General features: G+C 39.4%; 1 protein-coding gene across 1 annotated transcript; it reads left to right on the top strand.

Moving 5' to 3' along the window:
- The first annotated feature begins 1,201 nt into the window (after positions 1-1,201).
- LOC140240547 (prokineticin receptor 2-like) lies at positions 1,202-18,244 on the top strand. Its single transcript, XM_072320312.1, has 2 exons — positions 1,202-1,665; positions 17,434-18,244. The coding sequence occupies exons 1-2, from the start codon at positions 1,202-1,204 to the stop codon at positions 18,242-18,244; spliced, it is 1,275 nt and encodes a 424-aa protein (XP_072176413.1).
- The last annotated feature ends 9,662 nt before the right edge of the window (positions 18,245-27,906 follow it).

Genomic DNA, 27,906 nt, shown 5'->3' on the forward strand with positions numbered 1-27,906 from the left:
CAAAACAACAACAACAACAACAGCACAGGCATAGGGGCACTACTTCCCCAAAATTCGTATAGTCGTTCATACTACTCTGCCTTCTTGACAGGTACTTAGCGTTCGGTTTTCGACGCCACTATCCTACTTGGCTCCCTGGGGAAAATTATGTATTTGGACTTACCCCCCTCCCCCCCCCCCCCCAAAAAAAAAAAAAGACCTGCTTCCTTTTTCTCCACGTGCCACAGCTGCAATAAGATTACAAATAAAAACTGAAAATCAGAACACGTATTGAATCCTTTAGATACAACAAAGAAACTGAGACTTTGATAAAAACAGAAATGTACCTATTACAACCTAACATGATTTAGAGACGGCTCAAACTGTTTGTCACAGTGGCCATCGTTGACAAACACTTGGAACTTATATGATATGATATAATCAATATTATATAATATCATAAAACATGATATAACAAAGTATAACACAAGACAGGACATGGGCTGAGTGTAGGTCATATTGATCTCCACTGCGCCCAGCAAAAAGAAGAAGAAAAAAATATATATCGGGATGATACGTGGGAGGTCAGGAGGGAGAGATTGGAAATTTCTAAATATCGCGTGAGCGTCGCTACTGTTTCTGGTTAATATAGAAAGAAGTGGCTAGTTCTATGGCTTCTGGATATCCTCCTTTTTATACCAAAAATACCGCCCAATAAATGGCCAGTTCTTAATTCCCTGGTGTGCACGTTTCCAAAATGATTTTTCTCTTTTTCTCAGCTGGTTAGACACATCACTCATTTTCAAAGTGACAAATGCGACATAATGGAAAGCAATCAATGAAATGTAAAAGAAAGATAAGGTAGCTTAGACTAATTAATCACGATGGGCCAGGGAAGAATCTGTTTCATTGTTTCATCGTTTTATAATAAATGCATTAACATTATTTTTTCTTTTGTTATTGCCAATAGTATAGGCTTTCATGAAAACTTTGTTGCAGTGAGGTGAATAAGCTGGCGAGCATATCTGTAAGGATTTTATGAATGTTCGTAACGTCACAGATGCGTGTCTCAGTGAAAGTATAAAAAGGCATAATTCTTCTCACGGTCTCATTGTGTTGCTATGCTGTTCTTGCAGACAACAATTAGTCTACTGCTGATCAAAACAGCGACTGAGATCTACCTGACTACACTGGGAAGGAGTGAACATACAGTATCACCACGATGTTCGAACGAGGCGATCCGAGCTCGGACTCTCACAACTTGACGGGGATCTACGCCGATTTGGCCCCCTCCAGCACCCACACCGACGACGACAACTTCTACGACGAATACGTATACTCGTCGCCCCCCGAAGAGGGTCAACTTTTCCCTCACGTCCACACCGCCGCCAAGGTCGTCCTCGGCATAAGCTACACCCTTATGATACCCGTTTGCAGTATTGGTAACTTACTCCTCTGCTGCGTCATCTACCGCTTTCGGCGCATGCGCACCACCACCAACCTCCTCATCGGCAACCTGGCCCTTTCAGACTTCATCGTAGCGGCGGTGGTGGCGCCTTTCAATTTCTTCTACTCCGTTCACCAGACGTGGCCGTTCGGGCAAGCCATGTGCGTCACCGTCGGTTATCTGAAAGCTACGTCATTCTACGTGTCCATCAACTCACTGCTGGCCATTGCAATCGACAGGTGGGTAGTAATCTTTAGGGAGTATTTTTCTTTGACCCTTCCAGTCCCACAAACTAAACTTCTGTGTTTGTTGCTGTATCTTTCTTTTGCTATTTACTATTTTCTCTCATACTTAATTGTTTGTTTCAGCTGTGGAATTTTTTAAGGCTTTCCTTTCTGGTTTCTAGATTTGTAACTGAACTCTGAATTGGCAACACAATTGAAATATTACGGTTTTTGTTTCCCCCTTAAGTTGACAAACCGTCGTAAAAGCATTTCTGATTTTGTGCAAATTTCACGAATTAAATCAGTTCCATCTCATCTTTCTCCAGCGTGTTCAAGTCGAGAAATACAAATAACAACGGCATCAATTTGATGATGACAAAAAGATGCAAATTTCAGTGACAACATTCCTCACGGATTTGATGGACTAACACGAGACCAACCCCCACCACATGTGCCCACCCTCCATAATTTTGGAAATTGGGAGACGGGAGAATGAGGACAAGAATTGTGAAAATAAGTTTTCTCCTTGTCTCTTTAATTTCTATATTTTGTATTTACGAATGATTCTGACTGATTTAAAGTGGAAAAGAATGAATAGGATACCGGTATATCGGGATTTTCCTTTTTTCTTTTCCAATTTCTTGCCAGTTGAATAAAAACCCAAACTTACTCGATACTCAAATCTCTACCCCTGCCCAACTTTTTGAGTGTGTGTCTGCGTCACCAATAACGTTTGCATGTAATTTCCTGTTACTTGGTTTTTGAGAGGGTTAATATGTTTTTATTTAGAATGGCATTCAACCTTAACGCGAAACGCGAGTCTACCATTAACGCGTGGGGGGGGGGGTCATAGCGGCCTTTTTTTTCTTTTCTTTTTTTTTTTTTTTTTTGCTTTCACTTCGGCAGGATATATTTGGGATGGGAAAGCCACTTATCATTCCGGACACCGTTTTCCTTCACAGTCTCTGGTGTTGGGCAGAGTAATTATAGAGACAGCCCCTACGGCTGTTTCTCAGATTTTTGTCATTTTTTTTTTCCAGCACAGCTTTTGCCGCAGCAACTCTAATGTATCTCTTCTGATGCTATTATAGCAATTTCTCCCTCGCTACAAACGCACACCGATTGTGCGTTGCACTTTGATTGTCTTTTCCCGCGAAACCCTAAACAATACAAAACAAAACAAAAGCAACTCCTGATTCGTACGAGGTTAGGACAAATAAATCATCCCCTAAAATACCAAGGCGCCACCAGCGTTGCTGAACGCACAACTATCCTGCACCTTCGGCGATAATCGAATTTCAAGATTGCATGTGACAGCCGCAAGTCTGACGCTATAAAATCTTGAGAACAAAAAGAAAATTTGATGTATCGCAGAATATCTAAAACTATAATCTTTCTCTCCTTGGTCACTGTGTTTAATTTTCCAGCCACATTTTCCCGTTCGAATTACAGTAGGCATGACTGGCAGATGTGCAGATAAAAGGAGAATATGCATAGATATATGAGATCGATATCAGCGGGCAAACTCTCGAAAATTGTTACAGAATGTGCAAGGCGTGACCTATCAAGAAGGTTCGGATGCAAAGCTATCCACATGGCTGCAACTGCTACAAATGGCTACAACCCTTGCGATCAAAGGTTTATCTAGATTGCGCACGGGGCTGATACCGAGTCATGAAACAGAGCAAAGCGTAATTTATTTACAACTATGTTTTTGTTTTTTGTTTTTTGATTTACACTGTCTGTCTCTTGGAGGCAATTATAAGTAGCTTGCTTTTGGTTTAATCCACTTCTTTGATGTACAACTGAGAAAAAAATACGACATTGGGATCGTGTGCGCGGGATTATATCAAAGATAATGGACTTGAGATCTTTACTGTCACATCCTTCTTCTAATGTCGTGATTCAGAAAGTGTTGACAAACGATGTGATACAAATCCATATAATGAATATACAAGAGAACTTTGAGGTTTCATGTCAAACCAGATGGTATAAAACACAACAATCTCAACGTTTATATCGCAACAGTTAGCATACAACTTGGGGATTTAGTGTTTTGTTTTTTCAACTTTTCGTACGTTCTTCTGTTGGTCTCTCGTTGTCTGATACCCTGTCTTAACGGACTTTACTCGGACATTCTCCTGGCGTTCTCCGGAGGTGAAACAAAGGGTAACATCCTCAAATTTGTCAAAAGACTGGGTGAACGATGAGTGCACCATCTTAACAGGCATTACTCCTTTCCCACGTACATTACAGGGCCGGCGCAGTGTTTTCAAAAGTGTGTGGGGGGCCCACTTCCGGGTTTCATGAGCTAACAAGCAAAAAAAAAAAAAAAAAGGTCCTCAGCTCATCTCTCCTCGTCCACTTCCGGGTTTCTTCAGCTGACAAGCAAAAAAAAAACAAAAAAACAAAACAAAACAAAAGGTCCTCAGCTCATTCTCTCCCCTCCCATTTCCGGGTGTTATAAACAAAAAAGGTCTTCAGAGAAAAAAACACATAACCTTACCGCCACCATACTTCAAGATCTCTATCTATTTCTATTTTAGTGCCACTTACGTACTTCCGGGTTGAAAAAAGTATGGAGGCCCAACGTGATGACACCTTATGTATTCCTTTGTATGGTGCACAAAAAGTGTGGGGGGCCGAGCCCCCACGGCCCCCACGGCTGCGCCGGCCCTGTATTAAACCACACAGCCGTCCCAGGCCAATTCGTTATAATACGCGGGAAGTGTTTATCATAGACACTATCACTGTAACGTCATTGCAGTAGCATATATGCGTACTACTATTACAGATATGTATATATCATCTAAAACGTGTTTCAATTACTGTATTCTTTTGGAAGAGATTAAGATTTAAGTTTTAACGCATTTAGTTGCTCGTCTCTTAAGGATTTTATCAGTAAATGAAGAAATCAATCATATAATCAGCGACAGACCAGAACGCAACTGTGGATATACTGGTCGACTCATAGTAGACAGTGCGCGCAACAAAATTTCCTGTCAAGGTGACTTCATTTGGCTTCGCCGGGTAAGATTTACCTTGAGAGTGTCGCAAAATACGGCTTACATTGGTGCATTCCAGATGCTACCCCGAGTCTACCCTGGATGGTCTATAGGGTAAATATGCACCGAAGAACTCCGGGGGCTACCCGGAGGTTGTCCAAAGTGTTGCGCCCTACGAGACACGAGGTAACAATGCTCTCCCTGCGGAGGCTACCCCGAGCTCTATGGCCTGTTCAGATGGGGTATGGTAGTCGTTTAACTTGGTTGTGAATAAAAATTTCACAATGTATGCCAGCTGGAAGGTTCAAAGAGGACACAAAAAATAGATGCTGGCAAGTGAGACATTCGAGCGACGTTTTGCACTCTGAACTGAAGACGCTTGCAAATTCATAAATTATGACTCGCTCTTCCCCAAACCTGGATCCTAATAGTAACGCTAACTCTTTGAAAAGAAAAATAAAAAATAAGAATATATTCATGGTTTAAAATATTCACGTAAATCCATTCTTTTATATTTGCTTGATCTCAAAACGCTTGTTTAAGTGTCAAAGCCAATGATTTTTTCTTCTTACATGAAGTTTCATATAAGGTCAAAAGTGAACGGACATATGGGAACGCGGAACAGAGGACTGTTAACCTTAGGAAACAGTCTATGATCGTATGATCTTATCACCGCATGCATTTCACTCTGTGTATGTGTGTGTGTGTGTGTGCGCGTGTGGTGCTACCGCATGATAGCTATGTTTGCCGAGTATGCATATGCTAATATTTGGACCTCTGCCTCTGGGGGACAGTTTTTCCGACTATACTGATACAGAGTATATAAATTCGGATTTATGTATGTGCCCCGCAGGGCGCATTTATGAGAATGTGTAAAGTATGCAGGGGTCGTCGTAAATGAAAGGCGAGCTGATATCGTTTCGAGATCCATATTCGAGAATAACTTGACAGTCATACATGGGGAGGTGCCAGAACAGGCCACAAACATGTTTGATGCGTTTAAAAGAGCAGCACGCTTGACTGGCAAGAGAGCATATCACAGGCGTTCCTTACGCCATGAGTTGCAACAGTTGTACCGGCTTTAAAAACGGACGAACAAACAAACAAACAAACACCAAACCACTTGTTGCCTGTAGGAATTATTGTATTGTTGTGTTCTACAATCAGCAACTTCCAAGAATTAACCGAATTTCCGAAGGGGCGTGTTAACTTCATATGGTACTACTGGGACATTGTCACGTAGAAACTTGCAATATCCAGCTGTAAGAGCCGCTATCCATAACCATATTGTTATTACCACGTGTCTTAAAATTTCTGACAGGCTGTCACAAAGATTTCTTGACTCTCAGCGGTGTCAAAGTTTTCACAATCTTTTATCATTTCGGATATGCTTTTAATGTACAATGAATATAACCAAAAGTACGATCAGATTTCAGAGTCGCAGTATCTCAAAGAATCACACGATCAAGTGAACTTTAAATATTTTGCTTAGTAATCGATGTAAGCCTTGCCAGACACACATCTCATAATGCATGGCTTTCTAAAATATGTTTTAGATTGTGTTAGCCACGGCTGCGGCTGTCAACTATACCGGGAAATCCATTTGTCAACAAGTTGTAGACACTGTCCGATTTTTTCCCTCAATGATTTGCTCTTAAATTGCTGGCGTTTTCATGTTACTTGCAATACCTTTGATCCTTAATCATTCCTTCATATAAGGAAACCTTAACAGTTTATTCCTTAACTGCCAATCGTATGAATAATGATAAACGAAAGATAGTAGGATTTTTTGTTGTTGCATGTAAGCTGTAGAATTCATTTAATTCAAAGTCAAGTATATTTCACGGAAATTAATGCAACACGCTACTTTTGTACGTGAGCAACCATGTGCAGTTAGGCCCAGAGCTCATTTTCTAAGACGAGTTATATTTTCTGATAGAATAATTAACGAAAAGCATATTCAACATTGTGATGCTATAAATATGGATCCTGAATAACTGAAAGTCTTATCTAAATTACATTGTAAATCTTATGCGTTGCACTACATTATTTCATATATATATATATATATATATATATAGAGAGAGAGAGAGAGAGAGAGAGAGCGAGAGAGAGAGAGAGAGAGAGAGAGTAAGTTGCCCACGTGTTGGTGTAATATAACATCAAAAACAAAACTGAATCCAAGTTCATGCTGTAATCACTGACAACTTATTTCGGCACACAAATTTTCGAACGATTCGCTCTTTCTCAAGAACACTGGAGAAAGAGCTAATCGCTCGAAAGTTTGAACACATTTGTATATATATACATATATATGTACATATATATATATATATATATATATATATATATATATATATATATATATATATTGACCACACGAGCAAAGAGAGTTAAGGTTTTTTGGGACGAACACTGATCTAGGGCTTTCAATAGCTCAGTCGGTAGAGCACCGGTCTGGTAATCCGGAGGTCTCGGATTCGAATCCCGATGAAAACCCGTTTTCTTTGTTCAAAGTTTTCACTAAGTATGTATGTATATATATATATATATATAATATACTGTATATCTTCTTTTATTTCACAGCAGCAGAAGTTAGTTTGCTATGTCACGGTTACCATTATAATACTTTGTCTACCTCCTCTGCGCCAAGAGCACCCCTGTCTGCAATCTCCCCTTTCCCGTCTTACTGTCTGTGACTGGCCAATGTTCAGCGATGCTGCCTTTTCATAATCATGTAGTAACCTTAGGTAACATGGACTCCTCGATTAGTCAACATAAATTCAAATGTTTTCAATACTAAGTATGGTACAATGCAACCCAATAATTGTTTTCTGTCATCCGCTTCTCAAAAACAAAATAAAACACACACAGTGATTGTATACACTTCCACCATAAATGGCACATAATTACCATATCAAGAGTTATATAAATGAAATGTAATAATAATCAAAATAATATTGATTTAAATGATATTAAACCATCCTTAATTATTTGACGAGAGTAATCGACTTTCAAGAATGGTTCTACCACTCTATCTTTGAATATCTACAAATCTATCGTACAGACGGATTTTGCCTAGTCACAATTTTTAATACCCAGTGTTTCTTAAGAAATCATCACGATTACATAGCAAAGTTTCACATTGGCAAGAACAAAATCCGCCAAATCAAGAAGTATTCACTTAAAGTTGGCGTCAAAAGATCAATGATAATTGCATCGGAAGATCGTGGATTCAGTGTCATTCAAACTTCGGATAATCATTTTTTCCCCCGCCATGATATATTGCTTCTTTTTTTTTTCTTCTTCTTCTTCTTCTTCTTCGTTCTTGCTCTCTGGTATTAAAACACAAAAGTATTTAACAACGAGCGATAAGAAAAATGGTACCATCACAGCTAGCGTTACCTTCAAAACAATCGAACTGATTCATTTATAGGTCACCTTAGCCTGTTTTCGTCAACCTCTCGCCCGGCGTTATTACTTTACTCCCTCCCTACAGTTTTTCCCTCTTTTTTATTCATTCAAGCCGCGAGCAGTTGTGTCGTTTTGGCGCACTTGAAAACTTTCGTCATGTCAGCCCTGTGGCGTTCAAGGCTATATACATTTCCATTTTCAGTTTTGACGGAGGGAGGGGAGGGAGGGAGGGGGGGGGGGCTAATGCGATAAGCTATGCTTACATTGGTCGCATTTTCATCCCCGCGCGAGAGACCGAAATCCATGCCTCAGCGAGAAAGAAATAGGCGTCAGCTACCGAAGGATACGGCCAATTAAAGATAAACACTATCGGATAGCCCGCTTTTATCTCGGTGAAAAACAAAAATTAGCTTCACGTGACACGAGAAAAACGCCACAATTGTCACATTTGAAAACGATTTATGCCTTACCTGGCTGGTGGTGATTGCAGTGGCAGGTCGGGTGTCACGCGATCTTGATTATTATGGGCGTAACTTGTTTGGCCCTAAAAGACACCATCTACTGTGGTGAATGATTCCTAAAAAGAAAATCTTTCAAGAATCTGAAATATGTCTGGAATGTTGTTTTGACAGAGGCTCATGAAACGGATATTTTGAAGCATAGATATCTTACAATCCTATGATGATAAGGTATTGATAAGATCATTTACTTCATTGCTAGATTGCTCGGTTGGAAATAGTCATTGTTGCTTGATTGAACAGGTGTCTTGTGGATATCGTTGAAACCGTGTGGCTGTCACGTGTAGCTTTCATGAGGAAAAAAAAAGAGAGCGAAAAGTGTGGAATCATTGGCACATGAAATATGGTATATTGTCTATCATTATATTTTCTTGGGATGTGATTCTACTAAGCTTTTTTTTTTCCACGCCCAGTAGGTTCTAGAACCAGTTTGAATCGCATTTACATTCCCGTAAAATGTAAGTCAATTACTTTAGTTGCATTCACTGCGTAGCTGCTCTCCTAACGGCCTGGGATTTGTTTCTTGCCGAACCGGCGGCACTGACGTCGAGTGATTTGCTTCGAATCCGATGCCGTGACCTTTGCGGGGGGATAAATGTAAAAGTCTCTTAGACGATCATCTGCCATTGAGATCGAATTTTGGATGGATACATTTGGCGGAAATCAATCCGATCGTAAGAGCGCGGAGAAATGAATACGACTGTATAATCGTTTGTTCACGTCCTCGTCGTCTGCTCCGCCACCCTAGTAGAATTTTATCCACAGGCACAGACGACCGGTGGACATGAGACGAAGGAGAAATCACTCTGGATTAAATTGTCTTTAGAGAGTTTGGTATTTTACTGGTTGTCTTAACTTGCGAATGAAATGGAAGGCGACGGAAATCCAAGCAACCTCTTTCTACGTATCCAGTGCTTACTTGCATGAGTAGGATTGCATTCGAACTTTGATATCAAAAATCCATCGAAAGTTTGTGTTCTTTCATTAACGCATTGCCTATGATCTTCGTGATCCCTGTACAAAATGTACAAATTTCAGAATATCGTACATACCTGCCGAATGATCTAGCCATTTTAAGTGTCTCCTGTCGTTGTCCTTCTCTTCTGCACTCCTAGTAGGCCTATTTTCTCTAAATCGTCAGCTGTTGCATGTCATTGCACCTGTTTTTTTTTTCTTTTACAAACGGACCTGTAAAACACTATGATGGACATGGATTGCAGTCTTTCACTTTCTAGTCAGCTATCTTGTTAAAATTAACCATTGCGCTTCCTATAAATCTTCTTTTATCTTCTTATTTTTCTTTTACAACGGGCAGTCACTGGTAAATATTTGGAAGAGATAGCTCTCTTTCATTTGCTTTTTTCGCAGGTCTTGTTTTCCTCTTTTTGTATCTTTTTTTACTTCTTTATTCATCGTTTGTCTCTCTGATTTTATCAATATGTATCTGTGCCTTTCTTTCTTGGTTTGCCTTTGGTATCATCTCTCGCTAGATATATATATTTTTTTAATTATATTTTTCCCCTACCATCACTACTGTTCTCAATTCTCAGTACAAACCTGATACAAGCCAACCTAGTAGGGAGTTAAATAGGCACATAAAAAGGATTTCTATTCGTATCAGTTTTTTGATAACCGATAGCTAAGCATTATGGTCCAGAATCGTGTTTCTCCTGTACATAGTCGGTGCTGGATACGACTCAATGGCTTTGTTGTATTCAATCTCTCGCGCCTTGTTTATCGTGGTGAAATTGACACCATTGCTAGTCAGATAACACGCAGAAGAGCTTTTGCCAAGACTTCGTTGGTTGGTCGCAAGTTTAGCGGCGGCATTAAAAAATATGACACTGCTACTTACCGGCGGCATACATGATTAAGATAGAAAGTAGCAACGGAAATCCCCCGAGGGATGGTGCCTTTGATTTTAAGTCCAATCGGAACAAACTAGACGTCCTATTTTCGACAGGGCGACAAGCCTATTGCAGACCTCACCGCCAACTCCTCGGAAGCATGTATATTCATCAGAGAAGCTCGGCTCGGATTTCACTCTTGAAACGAAAATGATGACAGTCCATCACAAGTTTCCTTCGAGCCGATTCTTTTCTTGCCCCCCCCCCCCCTCCCAATCTATCTCCACAGTTCTCTAGTCCCACCACCTCTTTGCTTTCTTCTCCTGTATTTTCCTCATTTCTTCTTTATTCCTTCTTCTTGCTTTCTCTCTTTCCTTACGCTATCTTTTATCATTTATGCAAGAGCCTATCACGCTCGATCACTTTTTCCTTTGCTTTTTCATTTTTCTATTTTTGTTTTGTAAGTTTTTGCAGTTCTCTTTGTCCACGTTTCTGTCTTTCCCCATTTTGCCTTTACACTCTCTCTAAATGGACAGCGTATCCGATTTCCATATCCAGAAACACAACGTGGAGACAACTCATCAGCAGTATAACGGCATGCTTGACGAGCGAATGTCAGATCCCAACACGTACATACCGTCTACGAGGAAATGATAACCTTATGTCTGTCCATGCTCTGAATGCTTCATGCGAATTATTTTCTATATATAACAACCAGAAGACAATTCGGTCTTTCCTGGCATATTGCCTCACGGGATGCAGTGCTCAACATACATATTTTTCATCTTTTCCCCAACCTCCCTCCCTCCCCCCCCCCCCCCCGAGAGAAAAGAGAATGATTCTATCAGCTTGTGTCCGATCAAATCTTTTAATTCAACAAATCTAATGAACACATAGCACACTATATATATATATATATATATGACTTCTGACGTTAAAGTAACTTCAAGCAAAGCATTTTCCTCTTGATATCAATATGCCTTATCATTCTTGAAGAAACAGGATGTTTGGCATTTCAATCACGACATTTCTTTTCAAATTTGTTCCTGAATCCCTAGAGGAGTTACGTTGTAATGGAACGACTACTTTCCTTTCACATTCCAGTCTTACTTTTAGTGATCAAACACAACGAACCAGACAGAACATAAGATTTGCCCGCGAGGAAAACATTATATTACTCATTGCAGGGAGGTGAGTCTCACCTCCCTGCTCATTGTCAGAGCGATAGACCATTCTCAGTATCGCGCTATAGCGATAGTCTACGTGAACTAAAGCACCCACGCAAAGTGCCGGAAATTCAATGGGATCGCGTAAAACCTAATAGTTTTGCCGTCGATCAAGTCGATGCTAACTTAAAAAAAACAAACAAACAGATTATTTCTCACGGGGTTCCATTTTAGACGTGATCGTGACTCTACAGGCAATGACAGGCTTACATTTCAGTCTTAATATCGAGAAGGGATCATATCAGTTTGGTTTGCACGAAAACTGATCTTGCAAGAGGCAGAAGGGATATTGGTTGTACCAAAGTGTAGATAAACAACATTCATTGCTTGTTAAGCCCCCTTGATAAATTCATTGTAGTATACTATCAAAGGTGAAGATGTGCGTGATTATTACAGTAAAATAATTACCGTTTCAGGACATTCTCCCTTCCTTAATGATTATATAGGGCCGAGTGGTGTGTTCTGCATGCAAGTTTATTGTTCGGCCAAGGCGGGACCTCTCCGAAGGTGATGTTGTCAGAGATTCAGACGCGCGTTCGTGGTTTCTCAAGCTGCGCGGTTTCCCGAATGGTTTCCGCCCTTTTGTGTCGATATGAAAAGGGCGAGTGATAGGGACGACGAGACGAATGGTCCCATCGTCAGCAAACCTCGAGGACCCATTGACGACCAGCGATCCGAGTTTCTCCAATCAATGCTATCATGGAGGTGTTCGAATCGGGCGGGAACAACACGCAGGAAATTAAAGTGGTAATAAGGACAAGCTCCCCCGCTGTAAATCACTGTAATTGTGTTGTTTTGTAACTTTGCATGCGCCTCCTGGAGGAACCTCCCCCCATCAATACCGGTGTGCAATCTGTCACATGGTCGTTCGGTAACTCTCGTGTTTCTTCTTCTTGTCTCTTTGTTATACCTCTCTCTTTTTTCATTCATCTGTTCTTTTTTTTCATATATATCCAGGCATTTTCGCTTCTCGATGCCCTCCTTTCGGTGAAACGTAAAGATTAATGTCCTTTTTCTCCTTGCCAAGATTCAAACAAGGTTATTTTGTGTCCCCCTTTCTACTTGTCTTTTACACTTTTTATGTCTTGTTTCACTTTTCCTCCACCTCCTCTTTTCCCACTGTCCTTTTTGATTTCTTCCCCTCTCGATTGCGAAACTCTAGAAAGGTATACCATACATAAAATCAAGCAAACAAACGGGCGAACAAACAAGAACTACTCAAAGATATACCAAAACGACACGGTCCATCTAGTTTAAACTTCCTTTGTACTTCCCTCCGTCACTTGTCTCGTATACTTCTCTTTCTTCCCCTCTCTTTCATTTTCTCTTTTTCCCTTTCTAGCACCACACAAACACACACACACACACACACACACACACACACACACACACATACACACACACACTCACATACACACACACACACACACACACACACACACTGACATAAAGATAATTTCCTCCGCTCTTTCTCTGACACTTATGGTGCTATCGTTGATATTGCTGACATGTCTCGCTTAAAACAGAGTGGACAACAGGATATTGGACGGGGAGTTCTCTTTAAAGGATGGTCCATTCAAGACAAAATGGCTCCCGTTTGGCCCCATCTTGTTGACTACTGCTACGATTATTATCAACCGTATGCTTAATAGTTTTTGCCGTTGTTGTTGTGTGTTTGTTTGTTTGTTTGATTGTTTGTTTATTTGTTTGTTTTTGTTTAAGTGTAGATTTACCCATACGTGACGCCATGATTGTTTGGCGTGCTTCGCTAATCTCCCTAAAATCCCTGCTCAAAATTGTGGGTTTGAATTGTACTTTACTCAGCGTCAAAAAAGTGCGTTCCTAACACTATCAATATACCGAACAATAAAAGTCACTTCGAATCACTGCCCACTCTTACCCCCCTCCTCACCCGAACACAAGTTTTATACATCCGCCGAAATGTTCAAGCATTGTGAAATCACATAATTGGCGGAACGCTATTGTGGTTACTTTTAGTTTATTCCGTCTGAAAACTTTGACGCCGCAAGACACGCTCGCGCGAGTACCCCACCCCCCATACACATAAGAACATCTCAACAGCAAGACACAATTTTTATTTAGCATGTCACTGAAATCGGCGAATCTACGTGGTATGTAATTTTTCTTCTACTTCTTCTAGTAGAAACAAAGTTGAGTGACCCAGCTACAAATCAATAGTATATTGAGGCGACAGCTGAGTTGCCCCAAGGCCATTCTTTATGTAGCAAACGACCTGATTTTGCTCGGTTTTTGTCTTCATGCTTTTTAGTAGCACACTCACTTTGTAGCTGTATGGTGGTTAACTATAGTTATGCCATACGTGGTCGTGAAGGGAGGAATTGAGTGGTTCTGGCTATGTATCGTATTATTTTCAACGACTCGCATGTCAAATTTATCATATTGTTTCTTGTACATTCTGTTGAAAAAAGTGAAAATAAAGTTTGAATTTGAATTTGAAAATTTCTACGCAGACAGTCACGTGAGCAATGTCTCTTAGTTCTCCTCGAAGTGCATACAATACAAACCGTGTATTACCCTCTGACCATATCCAGTGGACTAGAACCACGGTCCTCAAGATCGAGTGCCTAAGATATACTCCACTGAGCGACAGTAGTTTCCTATCTAAGTTAGATACTGCCAGGCATAATGATGCCACAGAAGTCTCATCTATACAGAATACACATTTTTACGAATACTCATATCACTACTGATTTGACTTTAGGGAGACATTATTAGAGACATTACGAGCCTCATCTTCGGTAGGTTTTATTGGATTTTGTATCAGAGTTTTTTGTTTTTTTTGCACTATCATGGAGAAAGATAGAGAGGGCCTACAAACTTTCCTAATCAAAGAAATTTCCGAAAATATTCAAAAACTCAACTGCTCAGTTTATGTTTCGTGCACCTGTGCGTATGGATATTCCATAAAATAATATTATTATTAGCGTTGTAAAGTACAAAGTGTTATACACATGCATTTATGTAAAGTATAGGTATAACCTGTTCAGTCCACGTGGGGCAGAGGAAGATTCGAGACTTGGGACTATGGCGCTCAAGGGGAGGAATAAAATTCTGTTGTTTACTTTAAGAAAGTCTGGTATGGTGGTGATTTGTTTTGTGTCAGTGATGATACGTGTGATATGTTGAGTTACCATCATCTTTCCTCCCCTCCATGATGAAAGAATGTCTAATTCCATATAACAAACATTATAGTCTAATGCACTCTCGTTTCTGCGGAGACAAATTCAACTCGAAAAGTGTCAATTTTACTAGGCATTGGCGTCACATTTTTGACTTCGCAAAAATAAGAGTGTGTTATTGTACGTTTGTTTGTTTGTCCAATATAATGTTCCTGTTGACCACCTTTTAACTTTTTAGAAATGCATCACAAGAGTGTTAGTGATTTGATGGCAACGCACCCTCTTGATGAGAATCTTACTACGCGGCATTCCGTTCGCAAATAACCATATCAATCTTCGATATTCTGCGGCCTAGTTGACTATATAAGACATTCGGCAAACGTAACAAATCCCTCCCTCTTTCTCCCTTTATTTTTTTTTTTACTAGTTGTCTCTCTCGCTCTCTCTGTATTTCGCCGTCTCTCCTTCTCTCTTTCTCTCTCGTATTAGTTCTTTCCATCTCATCCGATGCCATTTCTGATCTGTTCTCTCCGTTGTGGTATATGTATCTCTCACATCGGTTTTTTTTTTTTTTTTTGACACTTCTCTGTTCCGCTCTGTCTTTCCAATTTCTGCCTCACGTCGTCTTCCGGGCTGTATTTGATTCTGCTCTGAATTATACCTGACACGTAGTAAAGTCTTCCTCCACTATCACCTCCTTCTCGTTAGCTTTGCTGCGCGACGGCACGCTGAACGATGAATTCCCCATCTTATCGCACTAAATGTCAGACACCATTTGGTAACTTCGGTCCATAAGTCTGATCGTCATCTTTTTTCCCCTCAGTCTAGTATGGTGTGTCTATACGTTATACTGCTTGCAACAAATTCACTTTATTGAAAATATATTATAAGTCAAAGAGGAACCGAATCTACCATCAAAAGAGCCACGTTTCGCAGTTTTGCTTGCTTGCAGCAGACTCTGTTATCTTGCTTTCCTAGGTATCTGTACCTCCAGGAAAAAAAAAAATGAAAGCGTAATATTCCAGCGAACTTAAAATGGTGATTGGATGACAAATGACAACGTAATGTTTTTTTTTTTTCCTCTTTGCCTGCTCCGTGAGAATCGTTAAACGTTTGTACTTCATATTTTTCTACGCTTGTCTGTTTGTGTGTGTGTTGGGGGATGTACACCATAAATTTGATCAAAGAGATGAACTAAAAATCATTGTCGACACCTTATCGGCTTCGATATACATTCTTATTCACAGCAGTGCTTGAGAGAGTCCCAATCAAAAGATTTGGCGAGTACAATGTGTGTAAGTGTGTGTGTGTGTGTGTGTGTGTGTGTGTGTGTGCGTGTGTGTGTGTGTGCGTGTGTTTGTGTGTGTGTGTGTGTGTGTATGTGTGTGTGTGTGTGCGTGTGTGTGTGTTTGTGTGTGTCAGTCAACGTATCGATCTTAGCGAGAATGTATGAAGTTGACGAGGATGCATCCAAACAATTCATATATGGCTGTTGTTGATTTTTTCTCATGAAACATTAAGGAAGAAGAAGAAAGCTGTTATCAGTCCACTTCACTTCGTAAATCATTTTCCCGCTTTCTCCTTACTAACATTTCTGCCGCGTGTTTCACATTCCTTCCATCTTTCTCTCTTCACAGCTTTACGTTCTCTCCTCCTGCACAACTTCCTTTCTATCTTTGTTCCCCTTTCTTTGATTTCACTTTTATTAGGTTGTCCATCACGACAGATGTCTAATAGCCTTATTTTGTCAGTACGACTCGATGGATTTCCTAGAAAAAAAAATCCTTCGCATGTCTCGAGAAATATGTCCTATCAACATCTCACACCGTCATGACGGCAGCTGCACATTGATGTACGTCATAATAGCAAGCCATACTCTCGTATTGCTATCCAGAAACGGTCCGTAAAGAATGTCAAATTAACCCTGTTTGGGATGATCGAGTGCAAAACAGTTAAGATATAAAGGAGCTGATCGTTCTCCATGCATTCAGTTCTGGAAAGAGAAGGAATAGTATGACGCCAGATATTTTCTTTTCCATCGGTGGGAATTGATTCTGTTCCCTCCATGTTTACCCATTTAGCAAACGATATATAATCATTGTAGCCAAAAGGCGTTTCAAACTATACGGGTGATACTGTGCAAATTCAACGATGTTTTAAAAAAAGTGAAAGCATGTACATAAGACATAAACAGTCGTGTCATAAAATCTTTGCTGTAAGTGAATAGTTAAAATTAATCATTCTTGCATCTTGTTGTTTTGATTTCATCTGATTGACAAATTGCCCTTCGTCCACATGCATCAATGGTGATTATCTAATCAAACGTTCGAGTAGTAGCCTTGATAGGAAATCATGGGCTTACATGCCACCCAAATATGCATGCCAGGTCCTTTTGTGTGTTTTTTTAATAATGGCTACTACTAAAAAAAAAATCATTTTCATTCATTGACGTCGATGAATTGCATATTATCAATCAGCTGCAAGTGATTAGTTACTAGGAGTATTATCATACCAGAAATTGCTTAAAGGAATACACAGAGCCCCTCCCCAAATTATGCATTCTTTCGAATTAATGTTCAAATTTGTTGTAATGTTTATTTGATGCTCTGCAGATACATCATCATCATGCATCCGCTGAAGCCGCGAATGACGACTTACAGGGCATGCTTTGTGCTCTGCTTCATCTGGCTCTTCTCGCTGGCCATCGTGATTCCCACGGCGCTCTACTCGTCCACGCACCTCTACTACAGCAATCACGTCGCCCTCATGCAATGCGGGGAGAATTGGCGGGACAGTAGCGCCAGGAAGTGCTACGCTCTTGTCCTCGTCATCGGCGAGTTCCTCATCCCGCTCACCATCATGTCGGTGGCGTACTTCCTCATCGCGCGTAAACTCTGGTTTCGACGCGTGCCGGGGGGTCACGTGACCGCGCAGCAGGAGATCGCCGCCGAGACGTCGAAGCGGCGGACGATCCGCCTGCTGATCATCGTGGTGGCCCTGTTTGCGCTGTGCTGGGCGCCATACCACGTGCTCGCCATCTGCCGCGACATCATCTTCCCCACGTACCAGGAATCTCACCACGCCATCATCCTCACCGTGTTCTACCTCGTAGAGGCGCTCGCCATGAGTAACAGTATGTTCAACACTCTCATCTACGTGGTCTTCAACGCCAATGTGAGGAAGTATGTTCTGCAGATCCCAGACTCCTGCCGACGCCTCAAACCCAAGGATAAATCCACGGTGCGCTACTGGCACCCGCTGTCGAGGCGGACCAGCTCCCATTGTCTGCGCAGTTCAGTTCGATCCAGTCAACTGCGCACCACGTCAACAAGCATCCCAACCCGCCTGACCATCAACTTAAATCGACAACCCTCGGCCCAGTCTAGCTCGCTGTCCGGACCAATGCACGATCCAAGATGTTAGCACGTTTTCCTCGGGAAGATTCTTAGGGAGCCCTCATTACTTTATTTAGCATCATACAGAGATAACGATCCTTGATCTACGTGGTCTGTAAAAAACAAAAGATACGGATAAATGTGATACGCAAACTTATGCTGCTGAACATAATGTATGGGGAGCGTCGGGGGATTATTGTTATTGTAAGTTCAACCATCTTCGCGAGAGGCATGCAACACCGCCGGCAGTCAATTTTCTAACCTCACGTGTTCGCGATTTCCTCTGAGTACCTCTTGTCCTGGTCGATAATTGACACGATTTGGAGTGCGCGACACTCGAACTACATCGAGGATCGACAGTAAACTTGGCAACGTCTTTTCAAAAGCTGCAATGATGCACGTACTGACTTGGCGCGATGATATCCAGAGTCGTCGCTTGTTTATAAATCCAGATTGACCAATTAGAAACGAGTGCTGGAAAACGCCACTTGTAATGATTACCACTGTTACCCTAATATCTTGCATTGGAACTACTGTAATCACACAAAAAAAATCTTTGAAGGTGGGTCCAAAATGTTTGTGTGTGTGTGTGTGTGTGTGTGTGTGCGTGCGTGTGCGTGTGTGTGTGTAAAATAGAGACGGCAAGCATTTGGCAAGCTCCAGCTACTAGATGATGTAGCATTGGTTGAAACGGAAGAGAATGATTTTAAAGCGGCCCTGAAATCCAAATGCATGTTGATTTGTGTTGATTTATGATACCCTCAACATCACTTTTGCGGTAAAAAAAATAAACCAATCAACATGCATTTGGATTTCAGGGCCCCTTTAAAGATTAGGGGTATCATTCACTGTACATTGCTGCAAGTGTAAAGGTTTGTTAGTTTTCACGACAGGATTGTTACAAAATGTCTGGTATTTCAAAATAATGCTCACTTTGCTCACTCATCTTTTAAGTCACACTGTATAGCCATTTGAGTTTATATTTCGACATGATGAAATTGCATTTTCTATTTCTTCTGTTGAAACAGACAAAGTAAAAGAGTGCTTACGTTTGTTTTGTCACTGCCTCAATCGATATTTTGTTTGTCTGATCATCTATGTGCTAAGCCTCTTCATCACAATCTGCGTCTTGTTCATAAAATTAGAATGAATCTTTTGTGTTTACTTTTTGTCATTACTGTGCAACGTTAACGGAGAAAGCACACGTGAGAGAATGTGACACAAGTTATATGTGGCACGTAACATACTGGAGGCCATTACGCTAAACACAATTATTGTTAACATAAAATGTCTCTCTCGGATACATGTTTTCATACCAATGACTTTTCAAAAGAAAAATAGTTTCTGAGTGAAGTTCTTAGAATTACGTTCATGCCCCTACCAGATCACATTATTTTTGTTGTGTTTTCGCTTGTGTTGAAATCAATCTGCTTATAGTGTCTGAATTTTCACATTTATTCACTTGTCAATGTGAAGAGCAGGTCTTTTTTTTTCTTCTTTTTTTTACTGTCTCAGCCAAAATGGAATTTAAAGAACACAACGAAAGCAATAGCAACATAAAATAAAATATCACGTGCATACTGTGATTAGATATAAGGAGCCCGCACTTATTAGAAAAGATCAAGTTTGTTTTTGCATTCATTCAAAACTCTTTCATGAGCCTATTAGTTCAAACTCGGTTTAAACCTTGTTGATATCATAATTACATGAGTCATATATTCGTGGTTTAAACAGAAAAGGGAGAGAATCTAAAATATGAGCTAAGTTCTGATGTCTAGTGTTTTGCATTGAATGTCACTTAACTCATAGTTTAAGAGTATTTGTTGTCCTTTGCTAGTGTTAAGCATCTTTTTCTTATCTGCAACGTACGAAGATGGTAGAGTATGTAGATGCTAGTAACATGATTAAATTTCTGCGACATCTATGATTGTGTCTGAGATTGTATTCTGTTCAAAAACCTGTGCTAAGATTTGATCGTTGTTATATCTGAATTGTTATAATGACAATTCCATCTGACAAAGTACACCGTAAACATTGATATGTGGTTTATATTTTTATGAGGAAGCACATTATGTATCTATTTATGCAGACAATATTTTTCATGAAGTGTTTCACCTCACTTGTTAGTTTAATTCATTACAGTTTAATTTGTGCTTGTTCGCAGCATTATAGTGTGTGTATTTTTCTTCTTCTTCATCTTGTAAATACACTTCTCAATACATGGAATGTCAGTGGCTGCATACTTATTTTCTTTCCAGACTGTTAGGACACTATTACTGGTACAGCATACGTTCACATAGAATAGCAAATATTAAACATACGCCTTTTATCATGTTTGGAAAAGACTGGTCTGCACTCTGACTTAATGTCTTCGCATATAACATTGTATAAGAGAGAAAGGCGACAAAGAATGCTAAAAACCATGTACTCAAAAAGTTAGTAACGCGGATATTACACCTTATTCACAAGACATTTTGACTTAAAAGGTAAATGTTCACAAATCTCACAAGCAGTGTGTCTCATTTATGCCCTTCCCTACACTCTAAAAAGAACTGACCCGGAACTGGGTCCGTTGGGGTCATACACCGTTCCGGGTCAGAAATGACTTGGAATTTGATCATGAAGACCCCGAATGGGGTCATCCTGACCCGATTCATGACTCTGAATGGGTCATATCTGACCACATTCCTTGTCATTTCTGACACGTAACGGTGTATGACCCCAACGGACCCAGTTCGGAGTCAGTTCTGACTCGGATGTTTTAAGAGTGTACGAGATATGGAAAATCCCTATTCATTCAATACTTTCCACACCCCGCGATCAATGGGTTAAAACTTGCTTCCGAAAGTTTTACTCGATATTGAAACAACCCACATCCTTCCCCCCCCAAAAAAAAAAATAAAAAAAAATTAACAAACAAACAAACGGCAAAACAAACAACAAGAACATCAACGCAAAAAACAGAAGTTTCTCCAAATAGATTTGATTTTTTTTTTTATTCATTGAATTCGAGCACCTAGCAAAAATTTGTAAGATTTTTTTTTTTTAGGATGAGTTGCTACAGTTATCATGTACATCAAATCCTAATCTTATTGTACGTGTTTTCGGTGAGCCGAGACTTTCATTTTACGCCACTCCGTCCCTCACTGCTAGGGTTGGTTTTCAGTTACTGTCCATGCGATGCGATACATACGTGACCCGTCACCATGGACTCCTCATAAATTCGTCAAACACAGATATATTATTCTGGTATTATCAAATCTTCCGTAATCTTAGCTTTCAGAATGATATGAACTTTGTCCCACTTCATTTTCAACAACTAGAATTCAAGCTAAGAGATAAAAACAGTTTTGAGAAAAAAAAAAGCAAAAACGTCTGCGAAGTGAAGGTGTAGTCAAGCAAGTTAGAGATTGGACATTCAACGCCAATAATGAACTCACGTCATAAGCTCAACTGTAAGTTTACTCTACAACATAGTACAAGGGCGCCGAATTTCTGGAACTTGAAAATATGTAGGCAAGAGATTTAAGTTTTCAAGGTTCTTTTCCAGTTTCTGCATTTTCCCATGAAAATCATACATGAATAAACGGTACACGTACTGTAGTACTTTGAACAAAAATATACACAATAACTCCTACAGTCTAATGATCACGCTAATCGTTAAATCATTTGAATAAATACGACTGAATAATAAAAAAGTCAACGATGAACTTGCTTACAGTATGAGAGAGAAATAGATAAATGCGGGCATATTAAGTAGGTCCTAGAGAGTTATGGTTGCCTCAGAAAAAAGAAAATGACAAAAATAAACGTAAACAGAAATTAGCAAATTGCCATTGAAACTTGTTTTGTACTAGCTTCATGGAATCAGCAATACCTGGAAGCAAGTAGGGTAGGGAAAAAGCTGTAACAACATGATTATTGTTTTTCTGTATGTGCAGTTTGTAAGGCTTACATGAAATCACAAATATTTCATTTTCTTTCCTTTTTGTAAGATGTGGAAAATAAAACTTGAAACTTTAACTTATTCAAATATCAAAACTAATGTGAAAGAATAGAGAATGTGTTATCGTTTTAATGCCGGCGACACTTTTTTTTTTTTAGAGAGTCGTAATGAAGGAAAACAAGGTAATTGAAACAGTGATCTCGCTATTGAAAGTCAAATGATGTCAGTACTCATTAACAGCAAGTTTGTTGTGTTGGTTGTCGATATTTACAATGCACAGTATGTCCCCCCCCCCCCCAAAAAAAAAAAAATACAACCGGATTTTCGCATTGATAACTGCCAATAATGTTTAAACTATCTGCATACTGTTTCAGGGTCTTAAGATATAACCTCTTACCCGGCTATATTTTGCAGAAAACCCCATTCAATTTCGTTTAGTGGTCACAGAGAAATGTGGGTCGTTGTAAAGCAGGTCATGGGTCATGGGTTTAGCACTTGGATGCTCTTAGAACTGCATATTAATGTGTGAACACAATGGACAGAACTTGGAGGGACGGGATTCCTGACATGCTCTACAAAAATCCTCATTTCTCCTTGACCACTGAAGTAAATCGAATGGGGTTTTTCTGTAAAATGTGGGTAATAAATTATGGTTTCACACTCTGAAAGTATATTTGGATTAATTCACTATTTCTAAAGTTATTGGTGGGGAGGGTCCGTTGTAATTGTAATTGTAATTTTTTCTGGGACATGCGATATAATTCCACCTTTGGTATGCATGATATGGATGGTGAAACTTTCTTATTGACAATTGATTTGTCAAGTGCAAGAAAACAAAATAAACAGGTCAATGATACAGACTTTTTTTTAAAAGAATTCATCTTTTCAGTTCTTTTTTGTGTAAAGATATTTGTCTGAAATATAGCTTATTGCCATTGAAGTGTCATGATTACTTGTTTAAAATATGAAAAGAAAAATTAATGTGAGATAACTAGATCCTTAATGAACAATCCTTTAGCATTTCTCATTTCGTGTGTTTATTTATTTCCTTTTTCTGTACAGCAGCGCTAGCATGAACTCCCCCCTTAACATATTACAAGTGGTTACACGATGGACAAGAAACAGCATGATCTTTACAACACTTTTAGTATTTTTCGCATTTGTTTTCTTTTTTTTTCTCCCTGTCTTTTAGATAACATGCAGCTCTCAATAGTGTTTTTTTTATCTACGTGCATGATATCTATCTTATTTTAAATTTGTTTCACGGGCAATTTTCTGCTACCACTACAATCGGCTGACTAAGGGGGAGGGGGCGCCCGCGCCCCCTTTCATAATTTTTTTTTTAATTTCTTTTGTGTGTGTGTGATTTTTTTTTTTTTTTAAGAGGGGAGGGGGGGGGCTCCCAGGGCGCCCCCCTCCCCCTCTAGATCCCCCTATGTGTTTGTTTGCTTTATACCTGTCCAATAATGTTTCGTTAGTAAGATACAAGTCAAAACCGAAGTGCGGAAAATCAAGTACTGAGGCAAGTTGTGCTCAGTTTCAAACACAAAACCAGATACATGACTAATTGCATATTGACAACGTTTACATTTAACTGCAAACGTGTCATATCTCAGTAGCCGTGATTTTGTTGTTGTTCTTGTTATATTAAGCCCAAGGTAATTACGAATCAAATCAAAACTTGTAGATACGGGTATCATCGTGATTGTTATACAAATGTCCCGTGTTTAAGAAAAAATAGAATAGCGATGTGTTCACACTTACACCAGTCATTTACACCAGTAAACACGAGATGTCTCTTTCTCTGTTTCGACACGTTCAATCTCCAGTGTTCCATACACGGGCACATTGATGGTAGTCATGTGTAGAAATTGAATGTGTTTGAAATAAAGGTATCACCACGAGATAAAAGATAAAAGGATTCCCAATTGTCCATCTCTTTATTTGACAATGAAGTGAATTGGTATGAATGTATGTATAGGATGTTTTTATGAAGAGCCTGTACATATATATATATATATATATATATATATATATATATATATATATACATACATACCGTGAAATTACCTTGGCCACGTACGTGATGGTTGCTGCATTGTTTGGTACACAAGTAGTAGTAGCAGGATATACATATATATATATATATATATATATATATATATATATATATATATATATATATATATATATATATACATATACCGAGATGAACTAAGGAGTAATTCGTCCTTCAAGCAAATTTTGTTGAAGTTTCTAACTCACCATATTATACAATATATATATATATATCTTCCCATGCGCATTGCGGGCACTGCCCCCTCATACAATGCATAGAAAGTACAGCCGTTTCTATAGGTTCAGTTATGATATTGTCCTTTTAGAAGAGCGCATTTTCCTCAATTTAAGGCTTCCCTCTGAAACCCATTCTCCTCGCTGCATCGGTCCTATATATCTCGTTTCAGCAAACTTTCACTGGGAGTTAAGATGTGGAATCATCATGACAAAGGGAAGGAATTCTGTGTATGAGCTAACTCAAGGAGTATTACATTACAGAGGATTATTTGAAAATAGGCCGACTGAAAAGAAAAATAAACAGAAATGAAATGCGTCGAAACGAGCACTGAATCCCCGGTAATGTCATTGTGCATGATATTGAAAATAGCAAGAACATACTACGATTATTGTGATACCCCCAGCAGAGAATAAGATATGGATGATATAATCTTGCACATCAATGACGAGGCGAGGTAAAATCAAACACGTTTAGAACCAATCCAATTATAGACAAGGCCGTGAAAAGCTGTTTTCTGTCTGTTTTCGGTTTGAGTGCAACATGATCAACGTACAGCAGGGGATGGTGGGACATCTCCCTGCGCATTCTGCACGGTGTGAGATCGATCGAACCAAACTCCCACAGGAGGAAGGTATGCAAGTCGTTTCCCAGAAAGATGCTTGTTGAACATGAAAATGTCCAAGAAATTTGTTGAATACATAAACATTCCCAATTAGACTACATAAAGTTATTGTATAATAAGGGGATTCTTTTTTTTTTTAAAGGAAAGCAGCCCCCTTCACTCGATTACCAGACAACTTTGAGTATCTCTGGAATAGCAATTAGTGGTTGTTTCTCTCTCTCTCTTCTTTTAGGCCTACATTGCTTACATTATCTGAATATGAACGTTTTGGGCATTCATTTTATATTTCTTTTGTGAGATTTGATAATTTTGTCTCTTTGCGCATGTAGGAAAAAAAAGTTTTATTGTGTTACCACAATGTATTGTTTATTTTCATGGAATACAAATAATATGACAAGCTTACTGAATTGAACTGAAATGTGAGATCCCTTCTATCTTTCACTGGTGAATGACCTCGACTCCAAGGACATTGCCAATGTTTCCTTCTATGGAGATAGATCATAATCGTTTGGAGTGCACATTTAAGAAAAGATTCGACAAAATGGACCGCCATTAGGCCATTTTTTTTTTGTGTGTGTGTGTGTGTGTTTGTGTGCAAAGAAAACAACTTCATGAGGTGAATCACCGCATGTATATTCCCTACATAGTATAGGTATAGCGTGGCACATATATCCCGTCTTGACCGCATTCTGATTTCGCTTTTAGGTTGCTTGTTTTATTCATCGCACTATGAACAGAATGATGTGGAAGCCTCTCGCACAAAGCAGAAAGAGTCTTTTCCTTTTTTTTTTTTTTTTGTGGCGGCGGGGGGGGGGGGGGGGAGGGGAGCACGATAGGCCCTGGCTATATAGAGTGGTTGTATGAGTGGGGTTGCAGGAACGAAATTTCTCAAGGACTTCAGCTCTTCTTTCAATAAAAGCGCAATTCCACACTTCGTTCAAGTTTCGTTTTTATAGTGAGTGGGGTGAGATAGCCGTAACAGAATCAAACAGCTGTCATCAGAAAGGGACCTAAAATTAAAAAAAAAAAAAATTGAAGATGTTTGACAGTTTCCCCTGTTTTTGCATATTACTGATAGCTATATAGTCCCCAAAACAAATTCAAATCGGCAGAGGTAATGATATTGCTGAACTCTGCGCAAATCGTCATTAAGTTTGTTGTTTTGACATGAAATCAATAAGTCGTATCCGTCGAATCAAATTATTGCTGCCATGTAATAACTTGGTATCGATGACTTCCAGTGATAAAGAGGCTGCAATAGCTGAATTATCGACCAAAATATAATTTGATAATATTTGCTGTACAAACCAATGAAACATTGTTTGTTTCTTCTTGTTGTGTTTAGTGGAAATAATTCGGTAAAAACAGGAACAACATTATAGAGATCCATAACTCTCTTATCTGTTTACAGATTTTGATGAAAGTTGTATCATTCTGTTTGCCTGAAGTGGGTATTTTTTTATTGAAGGTCGCTTGCACACTGTTTGGAATTTGCAATATAATTTGATGCAACGATTAACGGGCTAATGTCTCTGTCATGTGAAAAATTTCCCGAAGTTTTCATGTTGGATAGCAACAAAAATATTTATTTCATAAAGAAGAGGGGAACCGCATAAGCCATGTGTATTTACAATATAGGTAGTCTCATCATTATTCACGGGGAAAACATACTCGACAAAATAAACAATATTCGAGCCTTTTCAACTCCAGTGCGAGCTGCATCAATATCTTTAAATAAAAAGGTAATATTCGTCATTATTGCATTCATCGCAACCAGAGAAAGCGTCCTTTTGAGGGCATCACAAATCTAAATCTGATAATTAGGAAAACTAAACAACACACACACACACACACACACACACATACACACACACGCGCGCGCACACACACACAAACACATATATATATTATACATATTGAATATATGTATGTATCATATATGATAAATATATATTTCTACGTATAATAATATAAGATATCAAATGCATAATGTTGTTATCATCAATATTATTCTATCATTATTATTTCCTCAATGAATTAATCCATAGCAGGTTAAGAGTGTTTCCATATGGCCCAACTGAGATGCTGCCATTTCCCTTTTATTCACCATTGCCCTGACTCAGCTGCGCAAGTGCATTATTAATATTCTGACGCCCTATGTTTCAACCCGTTACCCTCCGAATGAAACAGGAAGCAACATGTCTTTTAAAGATTCAAGGGCCGCCCTAGCTGTGTTTCGGAAACATTAAACCATCTCCATCAGACAATGCTGAAATGCAAGGTCGAGTCATTGTTAAAGTTTGAAATGTTGTCACGAACTATTCGGACGAGGAGAGGGGAAATCATTTGTGGCTATCCTTGAAATTGACATTTCATGTGAATTGGCATTCAGGATAAATGGAAAACCAAACGTTTCCTTTAGAATAAACTCAATATGACACCAGCTGTCCCGGGTTATTGCAGCCGGTTCTGATTTTCTTACAGAAATCTATTACCGTAGCCATAAAGTCTGATGACACAGATCAGATACACACTTATCTATAAAAAGTATCTGAATTATCAATCGTTGAGCACTTGTGTCCTTGAATGCTTAATCAAGAAATTCCACTATGGTTACGACGTTCAAGAAGTCCCCTGTATACCGATAACCCTATTATATTTGATAACAAGTATTGGTATACCACAAGCCTGTATGCCGTGGTGCCAAAATGGTTCTAGGGCAATTACCCCCTGGACAACTACCCCAGACCCTTCCCCTGACCCTAACCCTGATCCTATAATCTTGACCCTTATCCTAACCCTAACCCAAACTTTCTTATAACCCTA

Source organism: Diadema setosum, chromosome 17, assembly GCF_964275005.1.
Source record: "Diadema setosum chromosome 17, eeDiaSeto1, whole genome shotgun sequence".
Taxonomy (NCBI): Eukaryota; Metazoa; Echinodermata; class Echinoidea; order Diadematoida; family Diadematidae; genus Diadema; species Diadema setosum.

Coding starts and splice junctions, on each gene's coding strand:
- LOC140240547 (XM_072320312.1), top strand. CDS start 1,202: ATGTTCGAACGAGGCGATCCGAGCTCGGACTCTCACAACTTGACGGGG. Junction 1,666..17,433: donor CTGGCCATTGCAATCGACAG/GTGGGTAGTAAT, acceptor GATGCTCTGCAG/ATACATCATCATCATGCATC.